Consider the following 24,430-nt stretch of genomic DNA (forward strand, 5'->3'; position numbering starts at 1 on the left):
TTCCCCCAGCTCTCTTGTCCCTGACCTCCTCCTCTTTGTGCCCTCTCGCTGCTCCTGCCGCAGCCCCGGTGTGGACGTCCTGTCTTCGCTGCGTCCCAAACCCTCCACTGACACCGAGGCTAGGAGAGGGATGGGAGTAAGAAATCCTCCCCCGTTAACAGAAAGCTCCTCGGGACAATCCGTATGAGCATGTGAATCTCGGCGCTCCTGGTGCCCCTCCAACAGAAAGCAGCCCTCCTCTCTAGCAGCAGGGCCGTAACATCTGAACAGCGTCCTGGCTGCAGCAGCAGCTTCGAAGTAAACAGAGTCACCAGGAAACAGCAAATTCCTCCTATGCAAAGGAAGCCGATGGGGCTGAACGTCTCCGGACAAAGGGAAAGGTGAAGACATGTCACAGGGAGGACAGGGCTCCTCTGTGGACCCGTTTTCCCTCCTCGGTTAATCCTGCGTCTTTGCTGGATGCTGCCTGCCCTAACAAACCTGGATGCGTTGGCAGCAGCAGGAAGCGCCCGGGATCTCGAGGTTGGCTCTCGAAGAGGGGGAAAAAAAACCCAACACACCCGCCCTGGTTTCTCCAGACTCCATTTGTGCTTCAAGCCGGCAAAAGAGGAAGCAAGCACCCACGGCTCTAACATGGCTCTGTGGGACGGCTACGTCCCGTGGCGGTGCCAGGAGGCAGGGCACCGACGCTCGGGGACCCGCTCTTCCCTCCCTGCCGCACCCTGGCTCCTGCACCCACAGGGCAGCTTTATCGCCCGCTGACAAACGGCACCAGCCTCCCTTCCCTCCACCCAGTGCCTCACAAGCACGAGCCCAACCCCGGCTCATGCGTTTTCCTTCCTGCACGAGTATTCTATCAGGAGGAACTGGGCGTGCGCAGGCAAGCGCTGCCTAGACCACATCTGGAGAGTCCTCCGCTTCTGTCCCGCATCCCCAGGGACGTTTGCTGTGGCTCTAACGTCCAACTCCCAGTGCCCTCCCACCTACGTACCGTGCTGCTGGTTGTCCCCGTGGTCACTGCCTGCTGGAAATGCGCGGCCAGCCCGGCTTTGTCTTTGCATTGCTCTTTGCACTCCAGGCACCTGAAGCAGCTGTAGTTGGTCTGCTCCGAGCTGTTGCTCAGAGGCAGGATGGGGAGGTCCTGAGCCCCGTTGGCCGTGGCCAAGGCGTCCTGAGCCACGCCAGTCACTTTGCTAGCAGGGAAGGAGGTCACCGAGACCAGGGGGGTGATGTCCGGCTGTCCGATCATTTGATCCAAAGCAATCGGCCTCATGACCAAGTGGGAGCACTGCATCACCAGGCCTTTGTCCTTGTGCTCCCGGGCGTGCAGGAGCAAACTGCACTTGTTGAAGAAGACGAGGCGTTTGGTGCAGTGGTTGCAGGTTACCTCGATGCGCATGCTTCGCCGGTCGTAGTGGCGAGCCAAGCTCTTCTCCAGGGCAAAGGAGTCCCCGCACTCCAGGCAGCGGTAACCGAAGGGAGGCAGGGCGAGGCTCGCGTCAGCCGGAGGATTCAGGTTGGGTTTGTACGTTGGCAAGAGGTTTTTACTGTTAAGGATCTTGTTAAAGGCTTCCACGAGGCTGGACTGGCTCCTGGAAATGACCGTGCCGGCGATGGTAGGGGAAGGCTTCTGCGGCTGCACCATCACAACTGTGGTGCCATTGACCTTCTGGTTGGCCGTGGTGGTGATGGTGGTGGTCTGTGTCACGGTGCTGATGTTGGTCCTGGTGTCGGCTTTGGGCAGGGTCTGTGGCACCAGATTGATGATGTTCTTGGCCACGGCTTTACCCGTCTTCGCCGGCAGCACCACGGATTTTTGCTGAGCCACGCTGGCAGCGATCAGCATGGCGCTGCTGGCGTTCTGGATGGTGGAGACAGGCAGGACAGTCCCTTTGAGCTTGGTGCCATTGCCAAGCTGAACACTGACGATTTTTGGCCCCTCGATGGTTTTCAAGGGGCTGGAGAGCTCCATTTTCTCCTTGGGCACCTCCAGCGCGATCCCGTCCTCTTTCTCTGCCGATGCTGAGAAGCCGGCACCCTCAAGAGAGGTCTCCTGAGAGCTGTGCTCGGCCGGCCCCTTGGTGGAGCCCGGCTCCGAATCTGATGAGACCCTGGTCACAGTCCGGGTGATGCTGCCGCAAGACGTTTTGATGGTTTTAATCCGCACTTTCAGGGGCCGCGAGGAATTGGAAGAAGGGGAATCGTTGTTGTTGTCTTCTTCCTCCTCCTCTTCCTCAGCACTGGACATACTCTGCGGACTTCCCATCGACTTCTCCAGAACTTCTTGCTCTTCCTTGAGGGTGATGCTGTCCAGCTGCTTTGGAGAAGTGGGGAGCCTGGGGCTTTGTACCACCGGCGAGGAAGGCTTGAAGAACGGCTCCTGGGGGCTGGCGGGCGAGCGTTTCACTTCAGGAAGGTTGCTGGTGCTGCTGTCGAGGTTTGGGTCAGAACCGGGCCAGGACGTGATGGGAGAATCATCCGTGGAGTAGCGAACGGTGACTGATTTCAGGTGATCCAGGGGACTGTCACCCAAGGCTGCAGCCAAGCCCTTCGGGCTGGCTTCGCGGCCCACCTCCTCCGAGTCAGACTCCTCTTTTTTGATGCAGGGGATGGCAGGAGGGGACCCGTTTGCACCCCCTGCCTGGCTTGTCTCGAAGGACTGTGGGAAAGCCGGGGGCAGGTTCTCCGTGCTCTCTCCCATGGGCTCTTTGCAGTCCAGCGACGGGGTGGGAGATGGGGAGAGGGAGGGCACGGCGAGGGACTTCTCTTTCGGCTTACACTCCCGGGGTCTGTCAATCAGGTTGGCAGCGTTGTCTTCATTGGGATCGGGGCTAAAATGGGAGAAGATATCCAGGGGTTTGGGGCCTTTTTCCTTCACCCAACACTCCCCGTTGGAGGATGCCACAGCTTCCACGGACCTGGAGGTGGGGGACCTGGGCATCTCGGTGGCCCCAAAGCCATTCTGCAACAAGCGGGGCCCGATGACGTGCCCGTCTTTACTGCGCCCGTCCAGGGCATCGAGCTGCTCGGGGCAGACGGTGTTCTTCACGATCACGCTGACAGCAGTGATGTCTGTGTGGGGGAGGACGTGGTCAGGGGGTCCCGGCTCCCCAGGGACTTGCTTGATGTGAGCGTCAGCTTCCTCATGGCCAGAATGGATGGCCTCGTTCGTGTCGATGTCAGGAATATCGAAAGCGGCCAGAAGGTCATCGAAATCTGGAGTTTTCATGTCACCCATGGTGGGGAATATGGCAGAGTCTGCAACAGAGCAAGGAGGAGGAACATTAGCACCGTGACCCGGGCACGCGGACAAAGCCATCAGAGACACGTAGCAGAGAAAGAGACAGGACCTTGCTTCTCTTGAGCCCCACGCTAAGCACAAAATCCCCGTGCCGCCTTCCCTTCGAACCCCAGCCTCGCACCCCTTGAGCAAATTGCAACACTCCTCGGCTTTTCTTGCTTCCTTGGTTCGCATATCATTGTCTGATCCCCAGCCAGGACAGAAGAAAGTTCAGAAGGATCCCAGCGCCCTGGGAGAGACGTCTGAGACCACAGGATGCAGGCTGGCAAGGAGAGCGCTGCCCCAAGGCCGGAGCAATTCCCCACGTACACGCAAGCCGAGGAAGAGCAACAGCTCCGCGGCAGAGGATCGGCGGGTTGCGATGAATCACCCGGCAGACGCAAGTCGGGACCAGAGAGCTGCAGAAAGAGCAAGCGCCTCGCGAGGGGAACACGCCGTCGGGGGCACCCGATACGACGCAGGAACCGTCCTTCCCGCCCGCCGCCGCAAGGCCGTCCCGAGGCCGGCCCCACGAGGACACGGTTCACGAGGAAGGCGTCCAGATGTTAACAAGACAACTCAGCTAAGAGACCTCGAACACGTGGAGCAAAGGATGAAGAAACAGGGGAGGCGGAGGGGAGACACGGCAACAGGTTTCAAAACATGGCTGCGGCAGAGACAAAGGGAATAATGTTCCTCCTGTCGCTGCAGGCTGGGTCAGAAATCCCAGGATTAAGCTGCAGCCAGGGGATGTGGCTTAGACAGCAGGAAAGACTCTGATTTATAAGGATAACCAGGCAAAGGATCCCACTAGGCAGGAGGACGGGGGACGCCCCACGTGCTAGAGAGCGGCTGGACGCGTGCCTGTCTGGGGGGAGCAGATCTGCCAGGAGGGGACGGGGGGTCCTGGGGATGGCACCGGGGTACGCTGCCCTCAGGCTTTCTGCTCTTAGCATGGAGGGCAGACGGTTACTCCTAAATCAATCAGCAAAAGAAAAAAAAAAAAAAAAAAAAAAAAAAGAAGAGAAACCTTTATCTCAAAGGCTGTGAGGGGTAAATGCAAACACCCTGCAGCCCCGTGGAGACCCAGCCCTGGCAGTCGCCTCTTCCCCCACTCTTCCCCCAGCTCTGGGCGCTGCCTCTCAGCTGCCGCAGATTAAGCCAAGGCCGCCGGAGCGCTCGCTGCCCGCCTGCCGTCGCCCTGCCTCCCCGCCACAGGACGCGAATCCGCTCCTCGGACAGCACAGCTTACGCGTCAGGGAAATGGCCGCAGCCGACGGCCTGGTCCAGCCGCTCCGAGGAGATTCACCGCCTGGCTGGCTGTCCCTGCGGTGGGGCGGCAGCCGCCGGCAGCGGGAAGGACAGGCAGCAAGGCTGCTCCAACGGCCACAGCAAAATCCACTGGCAGCCCCGTGCCGCAGCAGACTGGACGAGGACAACACATACCATGGGTAAATCTGCTTTTTGCAAAGGGAGAGATTCCCTCACGGGGAGCTCGGTTCGGTTAAAACCCACCAACGCCAACGGAGAAGCTTAGCCTGTGTGGCCAGCAGCCAGGGGACCGACAGCCCCCGCAACCCAGCGCTGGGAGCCCTCGACCTTGCCACGATTCATGCCAGAAACAAGTCAGTGCTCCAAAACCTGCCAAACCCCCGACAGGCAGAAAACCTGCAGCGTTTGTCTCAGCAGATTAGCCAGAGCAGCCCCTGGCCGGTGGCACGTTACAGGCACCTTCAGCTGTCACATTTCGGGTCGCAGCATCCATCCCCTTGTCCTACCGGCTGCTGCGGAAGGGAGCGGTTCAGAGTCCCCCCAGACACGCTGCTGCGATATGGATTCTTTTAATAAAGATTTAATAATCTCCTCAGTCCTGTCTGCTTCTTTGTGAGGAGTGCGACGATGGATGAACGGATGGATGGATTCTCAGCATCTTGGCGTTGGCCAAATAGGCAGCAGCACTAACGAAGCTGCTTTCCTTCTCTCCTATCTGATCAGGGATGAACGCAGACCAGCTTTCCCCTTGCACGAGCAGCGTCTCTTCTCAGACACGTCCCTGTATGAGCCTCGTGCACCACAACACGTTCACCCTCGCCCCTACACAACCCGGAGCAGCCGGTTCAGCATTTAGGCCCTTCATCTCGCCTCGGCGTGATGCTTCACCTTCCCGCTGGTCGCAGAAAGGCGATGGCTGCAGCCTGGCAGCGTGCAGCGTCCCTGAGAGAGGGCTCCGTGTCGCAGGCCAGGAAAGCATTCCTCGCACGCTGGTGCTGCTCAGGGGAAAGGGAAGGGTTGCATCCTTGGAAAAGCTCCTCTGAGCCTCCACGGTGATCTCCCATTTCGGAGACCCCACAGTGTACACAGAGGGCCAGACACGCTCCTGTGGCAAAGAGCTCCATCCCGCAGCGTTCTTCCTTTCCCAAACTGGAGGTGGATGGAGGAAACGAGTGGAGCTGGTGCCTATCACCTCCATGGCAGCATCTGGCCTCAGGGAAGCAGCAGCTCCCACCCAGCCTGGGTTTCCTTGGAGGCGAGCAGCAGCAATCACAGCTCCACTCGCGTCCAAAGCAAAAACTATTACTGCCTTGTGCGGCTGGAAGTCTCCCGACCAGCCTTCACTCTCTCCAACACGAGCACCTGGTGACAAAGCAGCGTGGAGGACAAAGAGGGTTCAGAAACAGCCTTGGGCCTGCTCTCAAACGTCGTTTGGTCGTTTTTTTGTACCTGGCAAACCCCCTTACATGCCCAATTCAGCCATTCTCAGGCTTAGCAGGGTTGTAAAGACTCTGGTGGTTTTCCCGACAGCCAGCTTAGAAGGAGGCTTAGTCTAGCTTTATTTTTAACTCTCACCATAGGTCACCCCAAGGGGATCTCCTCCGGGTGCAGCGCGGGGTCTGTGGGCCACCAAGGAATCTGCTGCTCCAGAACGACGCTGACATTTAAAATGCAAGTGGGTGACTTTCTACTGGCGTCGTTTCTGCGATGCCCAAGCAGCCCTGTCTGCCGACCCACAGATCCCGTCGCAGCACTGCGGGGGAAGAAGTTAACAGGGCGAGTGCTCGCTGGCACTTAAGTCTCCACTGAAGCCGAAGGGGAAGACGGCACGGAAAAGGCAGCTCTGCAGGGCAAGGGCAATATTTCTTGCCTGACAAAGCACAAGGGATTTGACATCGGAACAAGCCACTGGGAGACAAGGAAAGGGCGACCCCAGAGGAAGGCATCCACACCGCGAAATGGAAAACCACCGAGGCAAATGGCAGAGCCGCGTTCTAGGCAGGGACGCTCCCGTGAGAGCAGAGCCGTCGCCCCCGGGGACGCCGAGGATGCTACGGCACAGGCCTCCCCAGCCAGGCGGCGGAGGGGTTCTGTTAGCAACAGGAAGATCGTCTTTGGGAGGGCGAAACACACAGGAATAAGGTCTCAGAGAGCACGAGTGGGATTGAGCTGCTTTACCTCCCCATAAAGGTGGGGTTTTCAGCTAAATGTCCTATTGCACTTTGGAATGAAGTCAAAACGTGCCTGCGTTTGGAGGGAAGAGACTGTCCCTACAGAAGGGCTGATAGTCTAGCCCCTAAAAAGAAAAATTAGCCTTTGCTGCCGGTTGCCACGACTGCCTGCGTGTGCCCCCCCAGACCTTGCCCTGCCCAGCAGGCCGCTGGTCTGTGCCGCTAAACATCTCCTTCCAGCACCGGCTTTGGGGAAGCACTCATTCCTGGGAGATCTCAACAAGTTCACCCCGCTTTCTAAAACCAGTTTTCACCACGTGCTCCCCCAGGCGACGCAGGACTTCAGCCGCGACCTCGGCAGAGGGAAGCCGTCGGTGAGAGGACCAGAAGGAAAGGCACCAGGCTTTAAAATACTGCGGCGAGGGAGATACCGAACGCTACGCTCCTCTTCCAGGGCTGCCATCTGGTTCTTCAGCACAGGATCTCTGCCGAGAACAGCGTGACACGAGGACATTTGTTTTTCAAATGACTTTTCTAATCACCGTTTAGCAGGATACAAATATTTACAGTAAAGCAGAGAGAAGCAGGTTGCTACGCTGGAAAAGATTCCCAAGAAGAAAAGAGGCAACACGAGGGACATCCTCCCCTATCCAGCACGGAGGGAGAGAGTGACAGCCCCGTCCTCAAAGTGGCTTTGGGTCAGCGAGCTGAGCGGAGCCTGAAGGTTGGGGATGACGACGGATCCGTCTTCAGGCTCGGTACTGCTTTTCCCCGTGCCAGGGGATGGCTCACAAGCGACCTGAGGAGCCAGCCTTGCTGCACCCCCAGCACCTCCTGCAGGGCACGTGTCCCCCAGCACACCGCCCCGAGCAGAGAGACCAGGGCTAAAACCACAGAGCTGCCAAGAGCAGCTTCTCTCCTGGGCAGGAGGACGCACGAGCGAACGCCAGTAAGAGGGTGAACCTCCGCTGGGCTGAGCAGAGCCCGGAGACGCTGGCAAAGGCAGGACTGCCCGCGGCGGCCCAGCTCCCAGCACAAGAAGGTCGCTGCCATCTCCGATGGCATCACCCCCGGCTCCTCTCACCATCGATTATGGGAAATGGAGTGCTTGCTCTCGTGTGCTTTTGCCACAGAGGACCAGCCCAGTGCTCGGCCTGGCTTATTACTTTTATTTTGTGCTCAAGACCTGCTCTGCTGTAAACCCTTAATTCATTTTTACCAGGGTCCCCGATGGGGAGAGGAAAGAGGGAACCCACAGCACCTGATTTCTCTTTGCTCGCCAACGGGTTTGAAATACATCCCACTGATTTTGTTAAGCCTTTCCTTCCCAGCCCCTCACTGAAAAGGTTCTGGCCTTTCCTGCCTTTAAGCACCCTACCTTTGTCTTGGCAACCACACCCTCCTTTAGCATCTCTGCCTTTAAAAGCAAAACCGATTCTGGATCCTGTGTCTCTTTTTTAAAAGCTCACAGCTTTAAGGCAGGAACGAAGTCATTTACGAACCGTTCTCACTTCCAGGCTCTCGGAGATGCTCTTCAAGTGATGGCTTCCCACCAAAAGGGAGGCTCCTCCTTGCAGGAGTCCTGCGCAGGATCGATTACCTGAGTATTTCTCCTTGTTTGGTGTTAACCAGAAGGTCTCTGCCCCAGAAGGGTTTTTTTGTTGTTGTTCTTAGAAATCCCAAGTCTAAGATCTTTCATTCAGCCCCTTCTGATGGAAGAGTCGTGGTCTTGAGTCAGTAACTCCGATCAAAAAGGAGACAGTGGAGACGGGAAGAGCCCAGCTCCACCTCAAACTCCACCAGGCTGAGATGGGGAGTTATTTTGGTAGCTCAAAACACAACTATTTTCTTAGGCAAAAGAACTGTTTTTCTTAGGCGAAACAAAGCCAGCGAGGGGGAAGGGAAGGGTATTTTTAACCTTACTGGCTAAGTGGTGTTAACTGTCTTGCCTCACAGAAAAATTAAAGTTTGCAACAAGCACCAGCTTCGCGTGGAAACAGCTCTCTGCTGGGACCAACGGCGTCCCGCCGTGCACAAGCCCTCCGCACGCAGGCTGCCTTCCGAAGCACTGGCAGGAGCCGTCCGCGGTCGCGCAGCTCAGAGCCAGTCTGGTCGTCCCTCAGCATGGTGGTCACTGGTCCCCTGGCGTCACAGCTTGGGAAACCGCGGCCCGGGGGAGAGAAAGAGTCAGAGATCCAAACCCATCTGTGGAAAAGATCCCAAAATCCAATCTGGATTTGACGTGGAAGAGCTGCGGACCAGAAGGCTGCCAAACTTGTTTGCCAGCCTGCCCTGAACATCACAGCCCCGGCTCTAAATTAGAGGCCAGCAGACTCCACATCTGAAAGCCCCCACTCTGCGATCCTGCCTACTACCAAAAACACATCAAAGTGCATGGGGCACAGGATCACCCCGAAAAACAGCCCACGGAGATGGTTACCCTGATGGAAAACACAAGGCAGGGCCGTGCACCTCTGCGCAGCGTACAGACCAGGGCCACGCCACGTAGCCAGCACTGCCGGCTGCCCTGCCGGGACACGGCACACGGCGACGGAGCCACGTGCCACTGGGAGCTGGACACGTCCCGGGATCAGCAAGGAGGCTGAGCTGGGTAACCCAAATCCCTGGCCAGAGAAGGAAGTCGGCGCAGGCTGCTGAGTCCAAAACCACGGAGCTGCTAGCATCCCTTTTCCACCCCAAAGATCCCCTTTCTACCCCGGAGACCCCCTTCCCATCCCAACCACACTGCCAACCCGGCCACCTCATGCCTGCGAGCCGTAGCCTTTCGGAAGGTGACTCCTAAGGTCAGGAATGCCAGACGTCACCTCTCTACAAGTCACCCCAAGGTTACACAGGGTTTTGAACTGAAATCATCAACGCTATGCTAAGACCAGTCCTTCCTCCGGCAAAGCACAAGGCTGGAGAGACAGGGCTAGAGTTGAAAAGCAGGGCAGCCACAGCCATTATTTGCATAATGAATATACACACACACAAAAACCCTAGCAAATCACACCAATAATCACCCCGCTTTCAGTTTCAGGCAGAAGGAGACAGTTTCGCATTAGTCTGCTGTTCACAAAACCATCCCTGGCGTCCAGCGCGGCTGCACAGGGAGGGCGCAGCCCTCGCAGCACAGCTTTGCTCCGGGGTCAGTTGTGTCACCGCTGTCCCATCCTACACGGGACGCACACTGGGCGCGGGGACTGCAATCAGCAGCCCAGCACGCTTATTAAACAAGCGCAGGTACCTGGGATGTAGCAGGGTCCGGCTGCGACGCAGCGGGGACGCGTTTCAGCTGGTGCCTGGCAGGAAGAGGAAGCAGTTTGGCTAACGCTCTGCTGCGAGGTTCAGGTTTCTGCCTTTCAGGAGAGCAGGAGGCTGGGCAAGAGGCAGGTCTTGGGTTGCTGCCTTCCACAGCACAGCAAAGACAATAAAAACCCACAAGCTTTGGAAGAACAACCGTGAGGAAGAGGAGATTCCACTTTCCAGGTCCGAGTCCAGAGACCTGCAGCAACCCGAGCACCGCTCTAGCAAATCCAGCGGCGCGAGAGCCCAGGTGTTTCCTACCAGCAGATTATCCCCCACCCGAGAGAGACCCTCACAGGTGAGGCCCAGACAAACCAACGCCGAGCTCGTATGAGCAATGCAGAAAAGCTGGCCCGCAGCTTACCCCGGCCCCAGCCCCATCGCAGCACCGCCGAGACGCAGACCCCGAATCGGTCCAGTTGAGGGGAACCACTGCAAGCCCCCCAGAAGTTAATGAGGCTCACAGCTAAAATAATAAGACAATGAGCAACTGCTGAAACACAACTGTTATTTTTATGGCTCATTTACTTACTTCGTCTACCACAAAAAGATAAAATGTTGTTAAAAATCTCCTCTCCAGCAGCCAAGCCTCCCTCAACAGAAAAGCTTATTTGCGCATTAGGAGGGGGGTTGCCCCGCTCCCCGTTTCAGAAGGACGCCGACACCAAAGCTGGCCACAGCACGTGTGCAGACGACGCTGCTTTCCTTTCCCCAGACTCCTCCTGCTTAAAACCCCCCAAAAGCAGCAGCTCTGCTCACGCCTGAGCTCGAACGACCGCTCACCCAGCGCCACTCCCCGTCCTCCTCCGCACACCAAATCAGAGGCAATTCTCCATCTCCACACCACGTTCCTACGCTCGTCCCGTACCGGGTCACGTTAAAACACATTCAAAGGATCCTGCCCTTGGAAACCGTCCGGCTGTGCGCACCACGCAGCCCTTAAAACGCTCACATGGTTTTTGCGATCCGCTTTCCAACTGAAGCCGCAGCCACGCCAGCCCTCGCAAGCAAGGGGCTCCGAAGCGCCGCTCAGCCCGGGGTTTGGCAGGGGCACGGAGGACTGCACACTCACCCTCGACGCCCAGAGCACCCGAAAGGCTTCCCACCGCGCTTTTTAGGCCCAGGAGCAGCGGGCACCGTCTGCGGAAGCACCGGCCCTCCGGCCGTCTGCCGCCGAGCCTGGCCTACCAGCCAGCACGGCGAGCGGGGGCCGCTCCGGAGCAGCCGGAGTGGTTCAGACAAAAGAGGCCGAACGCTGGGACTATTTCAAGGGCTTGCTATTTTTAAAAGCTGCTTTTCCTGTTTCCCTTCCTGACCCTTGCAGGGACTTGCTGCCCGCCAGCAAGTTTGCACCAAAACAAGAAGAAAAATTACCCTCCGAAACCCGACTTTGGAACAAAGTTAAGCTGGGTTTAACCCCACGCTGCCCGCCCCTGCCTACGCACGTGCGGGGGGCCTGCGGCCCTGCCTGCTGCCCTGCCTGCTGCCGCCGCGTCCGAGGCCAGCGGGAACGGCTGCGCTCCCGGCACCACGTGACAGGCGGGATTAGCTTCCGAGGCACAGAGGAAACCTTTGACAAACCTGTCCCCGTGACGCCGCTCCCGGGCCTCGAGCCGGTGGCCTCCCTCGGGCTGCCAGCGCCCAGGGAGCCCTGGAGAAAAACAAATCTCCGCTGTGGGTATCTGCAAAACACAAAATAATAAGGACAGGTTCACCGGGCCAGCAGGGAGCCGAGCGGATCGCTGCCTCTCTTGTCCTCCCGGGGCTCTGGGAGCTATTTTAAAATGATCCCCTGCTAAAAAGCCCCAGCCTTTGTGCAGAGGAGACGTCACCGGTGAGAACAACTGTTTGTAATGAGCCGAACGAGCGCGGGGTGTTATACAATCTCACTCCCTGGCCGAGACCTCACAGACAATCTTCAGAGGACCTGGGGGGGGGAGGACGGGGGCAAATTCCCCAAGTAATAAACTCATAGCACCTGGTGCAGCTTTTCTCCATTTCAGCGCCTCCCTTTGCTCTCCAAATCCTCCCCAGCCCCCTGTTACCGGCAACTGGTGAAGAGGAAAGAAAAGCCCGCGGTAGCCCCGCTCTCGGTTATTCACGCAGCGGCCAGTGTTCATCTGTTCCCCTTCCCTCCTCTCCAGGGGCAGCTCCTCCCGCCGCCGCGCTCCCACGAAACGGCCACGTTAACGGTTGACGCGGCTCACAGCTGGTGCCAGGGAGGGACGGGATCGGCGGCATCTGCCCCGGCGCGGATCAAGCGGCAGCGCCGCAGCCTCGCCTCGCCTTCCCCGCAGCCCTGCAACTCGTCAAAGAAAGCGCAGCCGGGAGCAGAGCCCAGAGCATCGCAGAGACGATGCCTGGATTTCGTGGTCGAGAGATTGTGCGAGATAAACGCGCAGCTTTCCTTTGTCTTGGGACTAGAAGCGTGGCTTCGACAAGTTTTGCACGAGTTGGTACGAGCAGCCATGGCTTTCTAGTAGAAAGCCACTTCAAAATGAGCGGGGTTTGTTTAAATGGTTTAAATTAAGTTTCTCCCTGCAACACACAGTGCCCTGCTCCGAACAGGGTATCTCCAAAAAGCAGAATTTCCTGAAAGCAGGCAGACAGAGCCCTTTCCCCCAATAAGATGCCGAAACCAACTTGATATTTCTCAAGTGACGCAGAATGGTGTCATTTTACTGTCCAAATTGAGGCTAAAAAGTAAACGAGATTTCAGAAATGAAAGGATTTAAGAGATATTATTAGTCTGACAGCAAGCTATGAAGGAATCTCCGGGAAGGATTGCTTGCTGGGAAAACCCAGGCTGTGCTGCTGCCAGCCCAGCAGAAAACCGTACCCTGAACCTGCGAGAGGACTTTGTTTTTCTCTCCATCTCCGAACAGCATTTCCCTCTTAAGCGAGATCTGGCGTACAGGTAACGTCCTAACGAGCTCATGCTCTTGACGAAGTTGGGTTTTAGCCCCTGCTCCCTGTTACACGTGAGGAAACTGAGGCACGGGGTGATGTGAACGCCGCACCAACGGAGCCGGACCAGCGCCTGTCCCAGGACCATCTCCCGTCATGTCAGGACTCATTCTGCCGCCAGTGGATCCCACCCCGCTGAAACCCCGTACCTGTTGGAGCTACATCCTTCCCCTCTCCGCTTTCTTCGCTTCTGCGTAGGCCCCTCCTGGGCCGGCTGCTCTGGGAACCACCTTCTGGTGCCAGACAGATTCTCCAACTTCAACGTTTGTTAGCCGCCCCTCACTACTTTCCAGAACTATAATTAGTTTTGCTAATGTAAAAGGCAGAAGGGATTCAGCCAAGCTTCGGAAGAGATAACACAGGTCAGAAGAGAAACAAAGGTTAACATTAAGAACGACTCTTCCACGTTAAATGTCTTTATTTTGTTCCATGTCCGTGGATCCAAAATTAAAATCTTTGGATCCACAGACATGGGATTAAATCTCCCACGCCCCCTTTTCTCCTCCTTATCAGGGAGGAAATATTACCTCCTGCTTTTTGGGATGAAGGAAGCAGGCAAAGAGGAGAAGCATCAAGGGCAGCAAAGCAATTTGGGGAACAGACCATGCCGGGAACCGGCACCCCCACGTCCCCAGCCCTCACGGAGCCTTAACGGGGTTTCTGCACCCGGCAGCCCCTGCTCGTGCCCGTCCCTCGCACTTGTCCCACGCTCCTCCGCAACCCCAAATGCTTTTCCACCCCTCCCCATGCAGCGTCTACACCTCAAGCGATCCACGAAGTCCCCCGGCCATCACCTCGGTGACACGCCCCTGCTCCCACTCGCACCCGCTTCCTCCGTAATCATCGTCCAAACCCGCGCAGCCTATTTCCAAATCACGGCACCCAGCCCCTTGCCAGCACGCGAGATTCCTCTCTCTGCCTCCTGATCTCCTAAGAATTTGCTTATCTAGCAAGCCTTTAGCGGCAGGATTTGCAAACGCCGTCCCCATTGCGCTTCCGGAGAGGCAGCCGCTGTGCCAGGGACCCGAGCCCGTACCGACCTGATGGGAAGGAGCTGCTGGATGGAGCCTTGAGGGAGGAAAAGAGAAAAAAAGGGGGGGGAAGGGACAGAGAGTGGTCTCAGGTTTCACGTGTAGGAGAGGGGGAAAATGATAGAAAGGCAGGCTGGTTAAACAAGAACCAGCAACACGTCCTACTCCCAGCATGACATCATGAGGTCAGGGCTCAGCGGGGACGGCTGCAGTGGGAGGGGAGGTTGGGAGGGGAAAAAAGAGCGAAATAACTAAAATAACCCAGCGCTGAACTCCTCTGCCTCCCTGGCACTTGGGGAGGGCGGCTCTGGGTACGGCGACGGTCTAACGGCAACCGCTGGCGGCTCCGCGGGCGATGGGAGCCGGAGGGGGCCCTCCCCGACGCCTTGCCCCCCAGCGCAGCGGCTGACGGCCGGGGCGGCCCCCCCTTCCCCTGCCATCTGCCAGCGCCGCCATCCAGAAACTCGGCGGCTCGGCCTCCCCGCTGCCGCCATCCTCACGGGCAGGGCAGGGTGCGGGAGAGACGGGGGCTGCAAGAAGCAGCGGTGACTACGGGGTGCCCGGGGCTCTGCTGCATCAAACCAGGCTTCTCAGCCTCCCCGGCAGCATTCGCATCCTTCCCTCCACTTGAAACCCAAAGCAAAATCCTCGATATTCCTGGAGAGGCTCTTCCCTGTGTCCAGACGCGTGTCCCGGCCCTTTCCAGGGAGCTCCGGGACAGAGAAGGGTCTGCATTTGCTGAAGCAGCAGCCTCGGCAGTCCCCTGAGCTTGGCCAGACTTGGACCCGCCACGCGGGGGAAAAGGGAGCAAGAATCCCTGCGCCTCACCATTTCTAAGATCAGGGCGCCCCAAGGACGCTGTGGGGCTTTGAAACGCATCAGGAACCGCAGGGGAGTGACGTTAGAGAGAAAAAATCATCTGACGGGGGAGCGCAGCCCCTCCGAAGGACAGAGTGAGGCAAAAGGTGCAGCGTCTCTGGTTTTAGGATTCTTCAAGATCTTGCAATGGGGGAAAGGTCCGAGTCAGACCCCGGATGCACCCAGAGGCCCGAGCTGGCCGGCCCCCCCTTCTCCACCGTAACGGGGCTGTTGAAGCTTCGACAGCTGGGTTCGAAGCAGGCATCGAGGAGGGAAGCTCACGACAAAGCAAGGCAGCGCCTGGGGAGTTTCATAAGCCGTCATCTCCATGCCAAATCCCCCAAGCTCCTCCTGCTCCGAGGGAAACACACACACCAGACCTGAGGTTCCCGGCTTTGGGAGCTCAGTTTCCCTTTTTCCCGCAGGGAAGCTGCTGTCTGCAGCCCAGCGTCCACTCGGACCCAAGCAGAAACCCTCCGATGGGTGCTAGGCTCAAAGCACACGGGAAAAGAGCACCGAAGGGAGGTCTAAAGACCAGTTGTCCCCAGTTTAGAAACCCAGAGCTGACGGAAGCCACCCAACGGCGCAAGCAGCAGAGCGGGAACGGGCGCTCCGGGTCCTTCCGCGTCAGCCCTTCCCTTCACCCGGCCGGCGGCACGGAGGCATCAGCAGATCCCGCTGGATCGCAGAGAGGCCCGTTCCTTGCTCGGGAGCTAACTCGGTCTCATTTCTCGCACAGCCCGAGCCGCTCTCCGGCCCAGCGGGGCCTCCACCTGCCACGGCCAACTCTTTGTTCAGCTGTTTTCCAGGGTTAGTGCTAGCCAACAGTATCGTTTTCTCCCAAATGCCCAGCTCCGCTTGATTTACCGAGAGCGTGGGGGAGAGACCTTTGCTTCAGGCTTTCCAAAAAAGAGCTCGCACCTCCCGGTTCAGACCAAACAAGGAAAAGATCACCCCCAAAAGAAACATTTTTAGCACACGCTCAGAAGGGGAAACGATGCTGGAGGAGCAGCTGGTGGGGGCTTGAGCAGTTATGGCCTCGGGACGGCAAAGTGCAAAATGCTACTGGTACAAAATCCAGGCACTCGGCACCGCCAGGAACAAAGTCTGCACCGAGAAACACCCGTGCGCTCGGGGCGTGACGGCCGCCCCCTCCCCGGGGGGTCGTCTCCCCCCGGGTCAAGCAGCAAATAACGCTGGCCATGGCGGGAGGGCAGGGTTTATCTGCTTCCAGGCGCCACGCGCCCCGGCAGACGTGGCCCCCGCGCAGCCTCTGGGGCCGGCGGTGTTTTGGGATGCCCAGAGCAGCTTCCGCAGCATCCCAGTGTGTTTCCAGCCGCAAAGGCTGACCCAAAGGCAGCTATGGCTGCCCGATGTAAGGGAAAGAAAAGAGACGACGACGACATGATCCCGGCAGAGTTTGCTCCAGCACTTCAGGCTTTTTTTTGGTCATTTATTGAACGTGAACGTGCTCGGATACCCAAAATAATGGCAAACACTGCTGCTGAAACGGCTCCTGCGGGCGATGATCCGACAACCTGTCCCACAAGGGCTGGTCTGTACGGAGCAGCCCGCAGCCATGCTTCCTGGCATGTCCCATCTCAAGGCCAAGGGGTGGCGCGATTCAATCCGGATTTGATTTCAATCGATCCCAGCACGCCCGTTTTCAACCGATTCCCAGCAGCTGTTACCAAGGTGGGAAAGAATGGCCCGGCAGTACTGGTTTTGAGGGAAGCCAGGCGGGTATTGCAGCCTCCAAACAGGAGCATGGGCGCTGCCTGGACAGCCGGCGCTCACAGCCGACTCACTGGCTATCTGCTTCCAGTCCGTTCCCTCCAACACCTCCAGCCGCACAAATTCAGCTTCTGCCAGAACAAAACGCTCCCTCGGCACGGGGGCTGCTCCCAGATACTCTCCTCAGATCCTGTTCCTCCATTTTCAGTGAGCTCTGGGCAGGGCACCTCTGTCCCTCCCAGCCCAAGCTGCCCTGCTTGGATGGTTTCGGGGGGTCTGCTGCGGCAGGCCCCCTCTCTCCCGCCAAGACCTCAGCCGCTGAACCTGCTCTGCCACGGCAGCCGGCAGACCACCGGCGTGCTCCCCGAGCTCCGATCCGTGCGGCACGGCCCGGATACCACACAAGGAGAAGGTGGCACAGCGGGATGCTCGGTGGCTCTCGCCAAGCCTGGCTATCAGCTCGCTGACAGACGAGGAGAGGATGGTCACTTTAAGGCGCTCCAAGAGTTTAATTATTAATTTTTCCCAATGAAATCTACTGCCTCTCAGGGAGGCACGCTGCCTTGCCCCAAGCAGAGCCTGTGCCCTGCTGCTGACATGCCTTGGAAAGGGCTCTGTCTGTCTGTCCTTCCTTCCTTCCTTCCTTCCCCCTTTCCTTTTTTCTTTGCTTCTAGCACATGAAAAAGGCTCTCTGGGGTAGCAGGTAGAAAATAACACTCTGCCAGGGCGCTCGATGGGCCATTTGAAACCCTCCGCATTGTTTTCCCTGCTCCAGGCGGCAGCAGGGGATTAAAACTTCAGCCATTATGCGCATGTTGTGAGCTCCATTGTGCTCTGCCCAGCCGTCCCTCCGCATTACCATCTAAACGGGTGCATTAACATCTAAACCGGGCAGGGCCAGCCCGGAGCCCGGCCTGGGCATCTCCGGGGCTCCGGGCACCAGCTCTGGGCATCTCCGGGGCTCTGGGAACTGGCTCTGGGCATCTCCCTGGCTCCAGGCATCTCCCCAGGCCTGGGCAACTCCCTGGCTCCAGGCAACTCCCCCCAGCTCCGGGCAACTCCCCTGGCTCCGGGCATCATCTCCCCCCCCCCCATAGCAGCTTCACCAGGGCCTGCCGTCCCTTCCTCCCCGTGCGCCCAACCACCGGACCTGCACCGGAGCCGAGCGAGCTGGATGTTTCCGCAGGTCAAGCGGGAGCAGAGGAGAAACAGGGTGCTGGCAGCAGTTTTCTGAACAGCCACAGCAATCCCACTGCCTGCATTTTTCCCGCCCGGCATGGCAGAGCCGTCTCTGCTGGCCAGGAGAGCGACAACGGCGGGATCAGTTCCCGAGGGGAACAGGCAGGCCCTTCTCATCCTTGATCTGGAATAAGCACGTCCGCGATTGCTGCAGCTCACTGCAGCAGCCGTTCCCCAAAACCAAGGGCTGTAAACGCCTCGGCTGAACCGGCTGGCGAGCTGCGTGCCTGCACAAGCCAGCCAGCGCCGTTTCGTTCAGCTCACGGAGGAGGAGCGCCGCTTGAAAACCCCCTCCTGGCTCCATTTCCTACGGGAGAGCGAGCGGGCAGGCAGCTGGTGACAGCACAAGGCCCGGCGTTTGCACGGGAGTTGCACCGAGCGGCTAAGGCAGTGCGGCAAAGCACCCCGGCCCTGTCTGCTGGCACGGCAATGCAAACACACCTCGCTCAGGTGCCTCCGACCGTATCAACGGGGAGAAATTATCCCCCGCCAGAACTAGCTGTGATGATGCAAACGCCTTGGCAAATCCCAGCCTCCAAACCCGGAGCAGAGGCCGCCCTTGTGCCCGGACCCAGCCCAGGCACACCTACAGCTTCTGCTGGCAGAACTCGCTCGGTGCGGGGTAAAAAACCGTGGGAGAGGGAGCAAAGAGCACCAAAATCCTACGCCAGACCAACAAACAAGGCCAGCAACTGAAAAAAAAAAGGAGTATTTTTGCATTAGCACGACTTATTTTGGTCAGGCAGCATACATCTATCTCTATAAATAAACGATATAAGCTGTATCTGTGCAAAAGGGCTCGCCAGCTAAAGCTCTGCTGCCGCGAACAAGGCGCCTGTGTTCCCGGAGCATCCAACGCGACCCAGCCCCGTTCTGCCGGGGGAGGCCGAGAGACAAAGATCTCTGCCCAGCAGTGGTATTTTCCTCTCCTTTTTAAACGCTGCCTCCTATTTCACACATCCCAATCGTTCCCGCTTTAAAATTTAATAAGGAAGAAAATATATTTTCTCCTCATCAAAAAAACCTCCCCCTCGCCGCTCAAAAAGAGGATTTCCAGCCACGCAGCCTCCCCGGCTGCAGTCTGCCCACTGCCTCCAGTTTCCAGGAGGCTCGAAGTACGGAGGCTGAATTATTTGCTGGAAGATGGGCATGGGTAGGCCTTGGCGTTACTCCCGTACAGACATCCCCGGGGGGAAAAAACCAAAACGTTATTCTCCGGAGCACGTCAATCCTCCGGACAAGGGAGCGGCACCCCTCAGCCCGCGCTGCCCCGTCCTTTCAAGCATGGTCTCCAAAGGCCCTGGGCAGGGGCTGGAGCTCCTCACGGCCGCAGAGCCGAGCGGGACGGGCCCGGCTCACGCGCAGGGAAGGAAACAACCCTGCCGCTTTCAGTCTGAAGATCCTGGTTGGGAAGAGTTTGAACCCGCTTTTTTTTTTTTTTTTAATAAGACAGATTTATGATTGCTGTAATTAAAGTAATTAAAAGAAATGTGCTCCCTTTGTTCCGCACCCTTGCTCCGTCCACCTAACGTGGCTTCTTGGGGATCCCTCCCTGCTGTCTGGATCACACGTGGCAAGAACAAAACCACCCCAGATCTCCCTCCGACCGATCAGCGGAAAGAAAACCAGGAGAGAATAACATTTAGAGGGAAATAAAAAGAAAGGGCTGGCGTCAGACCCAGAACCGGCAGGCAGCACCACTGAAACATGGTTTTCATCTTTCAATGGGTTTTGCGACAGCAAGTGAGTCTTTAAAAGCAAGAGGCGAATGTAAAATCAGCTGCGAAGGGAGGGGGGAGGAGACGGTCTCTCACCAACACGCAGCAACCACAGATTCCCCCTGCCGGGATATGAATAGCTAGCTCACAGATTTCACTGAATCCGAGCAAAAAAGGTGCTTCATCAGGGAAGGAAGCAGGAAATCCAGTTCCTCCCCGTCCCCCCATCCCCGTAATCGGGTGCAAAGCCACGGAGAGGAGCCCGGCAGCCCGGTCCCAAGCTCCCAGCTGCCACGCAGAGACGACGCATCCTGACCGGAGGCTGCTCGGGGATTAAATTCCCATACGTTTAACAGAATTAAGTCTCCGCCATCTGCTAACTTCTGGAGATATCAAAACAAACAAGTGGTGGATGAGATCCAGAAATCCCGACAATTTGGCCAGCCTAAAAAATTAAGTTTTTAAACACTGGCAGGCGTTTTTGTAGCCATGATCGGCATAAAGCAGCCTCAATGTCAACGCGGGGAGGTTTTTGTTCCCAGATTTACCAGTATGACCAGGATCCACACTGGTGTACGCAGACAAGGGCTTGGTGGCTCCAGGCAGACATTTCATGGAAGACTGACCAGGATCTCCCAAGGGTTCAGCCTAACGACACTCCCCTCACCTGGGATCGTTTCCACCTTGTGATGAGCAGTTACCAGTTATCTCCATCCCGGCGCGTTTGGTGTTTCATCACACTGGGTTTTACAATGCAAAGTTTCTAAACTCAGCCAGGACGCCCCGTTTATTTGAGCAGTATAAATAGAAAATCTGCCACGTAGGATGCCAAAAGGAAGGGAACACCAAGTTCCCTCGCTCCCGTCACACGCTACGACGGCCCCGCGCCATAACTGCGCTCGCTCACTATTAGGGCGTTATTATTTTTATAGTACCCAGATGTGCGCTTAGGTACTTGATGGTACAAATAAATTAAAGCCCTAGAAAATATCTTGCAGGCGGCAATCGCGTGTTAGCAGGAGGGATTAGACCCAGGAGAACCTAATCGGGGTGGAATAAGCCCAGAAAACCAGAGACAAACGCGATTCCTGCAAGATGATGAGAGCTCGGGGCGCCGTTGGTCATCACAGCAGATCCTGAGCTACCTCCACGCCGGCACCACCTCTCTCCGACCGCCGGGGCCTTGCGCTTCTGCACGGATTTCCCTATGGGGAATCGGGGCCCCCTCGCCCAGACCAGGCTGCGGGATTAACACCAGGAGTAAAAGGGCTGGCGGGGCTGGCCAGTCCTCCTGCTGCTCCTCCCTCGGCCCCTGCCCAGCAAAGCTCAGGGTCAGAGAGGCTTTGGGAAGCACTCCGCCAGCCCTGCCGCCTCCGCTAACGCCAGCGCGGCCACATGTGGGGTGACGCATTTTTTTTCCTCCTCAGACACACTAAAAATACATCCTTTGAGGCAGCTGTTTCCACAAACAAGGCTCAGTTCCTAACGCACCGCTTAAAACCTAAGCGTGGAGGCTATCAAACTTCCCCACTCACCTTCTAGGGAAGTCTCTTGGAATTAAACTGATTGTGGGAAGGTAACCACAGCCCCCAAGGGCTGCCCGCTACCCGATCACGCGCTGACACCAGCGGCGAGGAATTAAGGGACTTTACAGGGGCCGAGACCCAGAAACAGGAGGAGAAGAGAGAAAAGAAACTGGGTTTGAAAGAAAACAACACGTTCTTACTACCAACCCACTCTCACAAACCAAAAACCAGGAGGCTCCTAACGAAGCGGCCGAGACCCACAAGCAACAGCCTCGCTGAAACGCTCGGCTTCCCTGCAGAAGGCCCGCTCCCGGCCCCTTGGCCTCCTCCGGACTTCAGGAATCGCTCCCAGCCCAGGGCCACCTCGCTGCCCAAAGCGGGCCAGCGTCCCCCAAACCTCGCTGGGCACCTCGAGAAGTGACAGCGAGAACCTGCCGTTAGCCTTTGCTATTCCCAGTTTCTTCCCTGTGGGAAGCCAGGGAGGACCTGGACGCTGCATCAGGACAGCGCCCGCCTCTCCACGAGCCGTCTCCCGCATCCGGAACCGCAGCGGGCCCTCCTAGAGAGCTTCCCGATTCCTCCCAGCCATCCCCGAACGGGCAGACGGCTGTAACGGGACCCTCTTTTTCTTCCGAAAACACAGGCTGCGTTACCGAGGCTGCGACAGGATCCGCTCCGCACCTCCCGTGTTCTCTTCCCCCACCCAAACCGGTGTGATAGCGAGATTCCCTCCTCCCAAAACCCTAAACCACTCGGCAGCCGCAGCACTGTTCTCCCCAGGCCGTTGGGGTGCGATAAGAGACCCACACGCCCCGTTCTCGAACACCATCCTCGGGACACCGGTACCTGGAGAGACCGGAGAGGATCCAGAGGGCCCAAAGCCCGACCGGCTCCTTGTTCACACAGCCACTCCTCAAAAACTGGAGGAGCAAGAAAATCCCCCCAGGAACGGGTGCCCCAAAACAAGACACCACTTTATTTGCAAGAGATGTTGCAGCTGAAGAACGGGGGGGACCCCTGCCAGCCCCTCCCCGAGCCCTGTGCTGGAGGCGGAAGGCTGCCCCCCCAGCCCCCCAGGGCAGGAGGAGGAAGGAGCTGAGGCCCAGGAGCTCCGGAGGGGAAGGACAACAGTCCCAAATCCCAGAGCTGGGGAGGGGGAGCCGGGCCCGGGCCCCCCGGCCGCTGGGGGGGGCACACGAACACCCCCCCAGCGACGGGAGGTCTCGCCCTGCCCCTCACCACGGGGCAGCGTGGCCAGACCCCCCCGTTCCCAGGATGCCGGGGGGGGGGGGGACAAGCCCGGGCTCCCCAGGAGACGCGGGGGGGGGGCACCGTCAGCCCCGACGCTGCTGGGGGGGGCGGGGGACGCGACCAGGCGCCCCAGAGGCAGAGGGGAGCCACGACCAGCGCCCCCCCCTCCCAAAAAAAACCCCTCAGGCCGGGGGGGATGCGCTCAGCCCCCCCAGCAGGGGCAGGGGAACACGCCCGCTCCCCCAGCCCCGGTCCCCGGAGGGAACGGCGGTTACGCTCCCCCCAGGCCCGAAGGGGGCCGGGCAGGACGCCCCTGAGGCTGCCGCCCCCGTCCCACGGCGGCGAGGGGGCACCGGTGCCAGCCCCCAGCGCCCGGAGGAGCGCGGATGCCCCCCACGCCCCGCAGGGGCAAGGGGACGGCCGTGACCCCACCCCGAGGCCGGGAGGGGAGGGGCCGGCCACCACCGCCGCCCCACGCCCCGAGCGGGGACGGGGGACGGCTCTCCCTCCCCCCAGCCCCAGGCGGGGAGCGGGCCAGGACGGTCACCCCCCTCCCCAGGCCTCGCCGCCCCCTCCAACCGGGGCCTCCCCCTCCAGGCCCCGCGCCCTCCGAGCCGCCCCCCCGCGCCCCCCCGGGGCCCTGCGAGGCCCGGGGCTCCGGTACCTGCTGCTGCTGCGGGCGGGGGGCGGCCGGCTCCGGCCCAGGCCCCTCCGCGGCGGCCGCTTCTCCTCAGCCACTTCCTGCTTGGATCGCGCCCCCCGCCCTCCGCCGCCGGCCGCTCGCGCGCCGCGCTCCCGCCCCCCTGCCTAGCGCCGCGCCATTGGCGGCGCCGCCCGCCAGTCGCCGCCGCGCGCGCTCCGATTGGCCAGCGCCGCCGTCGCTCTCGGGTGGTCGCGGCTGTTCGCACTCGCCGTTGGCGGAGCGGACGACAACTCCGCGGCTGGAGCCCGCCTCCCGCGGGGTGTGCTCATTGGGGGGCGGGGGTGCCATTCAAAGCATGGGCCCCGCCCACCCCGCTGCCGCGCTTCCTATTGGTGGTTGGCGCTGGCTCGCCCGCGGGGCAGCCTCGCTGCTTATTGGCTAGAGGCTTTGTTCATCAAGCCAGCCCGCCTCCTCCCGCTTTCCATTGGTCAAGCGAGGCAGCCCTTCAAGCACGGGTTCTCGCAGCTATTGGCCACAGGGAATGTCCATCAGGGCGTCTCCCAGCTGTTGTTTTCCTATTGAGCGAGAGACCTGCCGCTCAGTGCCAGGGCCCGCCCCCCCGCCAGCCCCATTGGTCGGAAGCTGTCAGAAGAGGTTCAACCATCTCCTCACATTTGCTGGCAACGTTGTCACTCAGGGAGGGGGCTCCGTTGCCTGCCCCACCCACCTCCGTCCGGCACGTGATACACAAGGCTCAGCCCCGTTGGTGAAGAGCCCTGTCACTCAAGGCACGCCCCTGCCTCTTTGCTCCCCCATTGGCTGGCCCGCCCCGCCAGCCCGCCATGACAAAGCCACGCCATCCATTGAGCCGCCTGGCCGCCACTCAACACAAAATCCCGCCCTCCCCGGCTCTCCTCCCCACCCCATTGGCCACCTCCCCAGCCCCCTGAACTGACAGCATCCACGCCACCCCCTCGCTGATTGGCTGACTCCGCTGCTCATCAACCACCAAGGCCCACCCCCTCCGGCCTCCCGGTAAACATCCGGCGGGCAGCCGCGGGAGGGCCGCTGGGAGCTGCCGCGGGGGCGGGGCTTGGGCAGGCCCCGCCCCCAGACACGTGTGCAGGGGGCGCCCAGGGCCGAGCCGGGTCCCGGCTCCCCAGTGCAGGGGCATCCGGGGGCCCAGTCCCCTCCAGTATAGGGGAGAGTCAGGGCCCAGTTCCCCAGTACAGGGGAGTCCCGGGGCCCAGTTCCCCCAGTACAGGGGATTCCAGGGGGCCAGTTCCCCCAGTACAGGGGCCCAGTCCCCTCCAGTATAGGGGAGAGTCAGGGCCCAGTTCCCCAGTACAGGGGAGTCCCGGGGCCCAGTTCCCCCAGTACAGGGGATTCCAGGGGGCCAGTTCCCCCAGTACAGGGGCCCAGTCCCCTCCAGTA

The 24,430-nt window shown here is 59.3% G+C and overlaps 1 protein-coding gene across 3 annotated transcripts in view; it reads right to left on the minus strand.

The window, feature by feature from the left end:
* Positions 1-23,855, minus strand: part of ZNF687 (zinc finger protein 687) — a 30,464-nt gene extending 6,609 nt beyond the window's left edge. The window contains exons 1-2 of one of the 3 annotated variants that reach the window (XM_087771875.1): positions 23,018-23,855; positions 992-3,258 (exon numbers count right to left, since the gene is read on the minus strand). In XM_087771875.1, the coding sequence (XP_087628001.1) occupies positions 992-3,238 (2,247 nt within the window). In that variant the 5' untranslated portion in view covers positions 3,239-3,258; positions 23,018-23,855. Of the gene's footprint in view, positions 1-991; positions 11,605-23,017 lie in introns of those variants that run through there. The other 2 variants (XM_087771876.1, XM_009467072.2) reach the window with 2 other exon arrangements.
* Positions 23,856-24,430: the final 575 nt, after the last annotated feature.

This window comes from Nipponia nippon, unplaced genomic scaffold, assembly GCF_047370975.1.
Source record: "Nipponia nippon isolate SJK-2023a ecotype South Korea unplaced genomic scaffold, ASM4737097v1 scaffold_36, whole genome shotgun sequence".
NCBI classification, from domain to species: Eukaryota; Metazoa; Chordata; class Aves; order Pelecaniformes; family Threskiornithidae; genus Nipponia; species Nipponia nippon.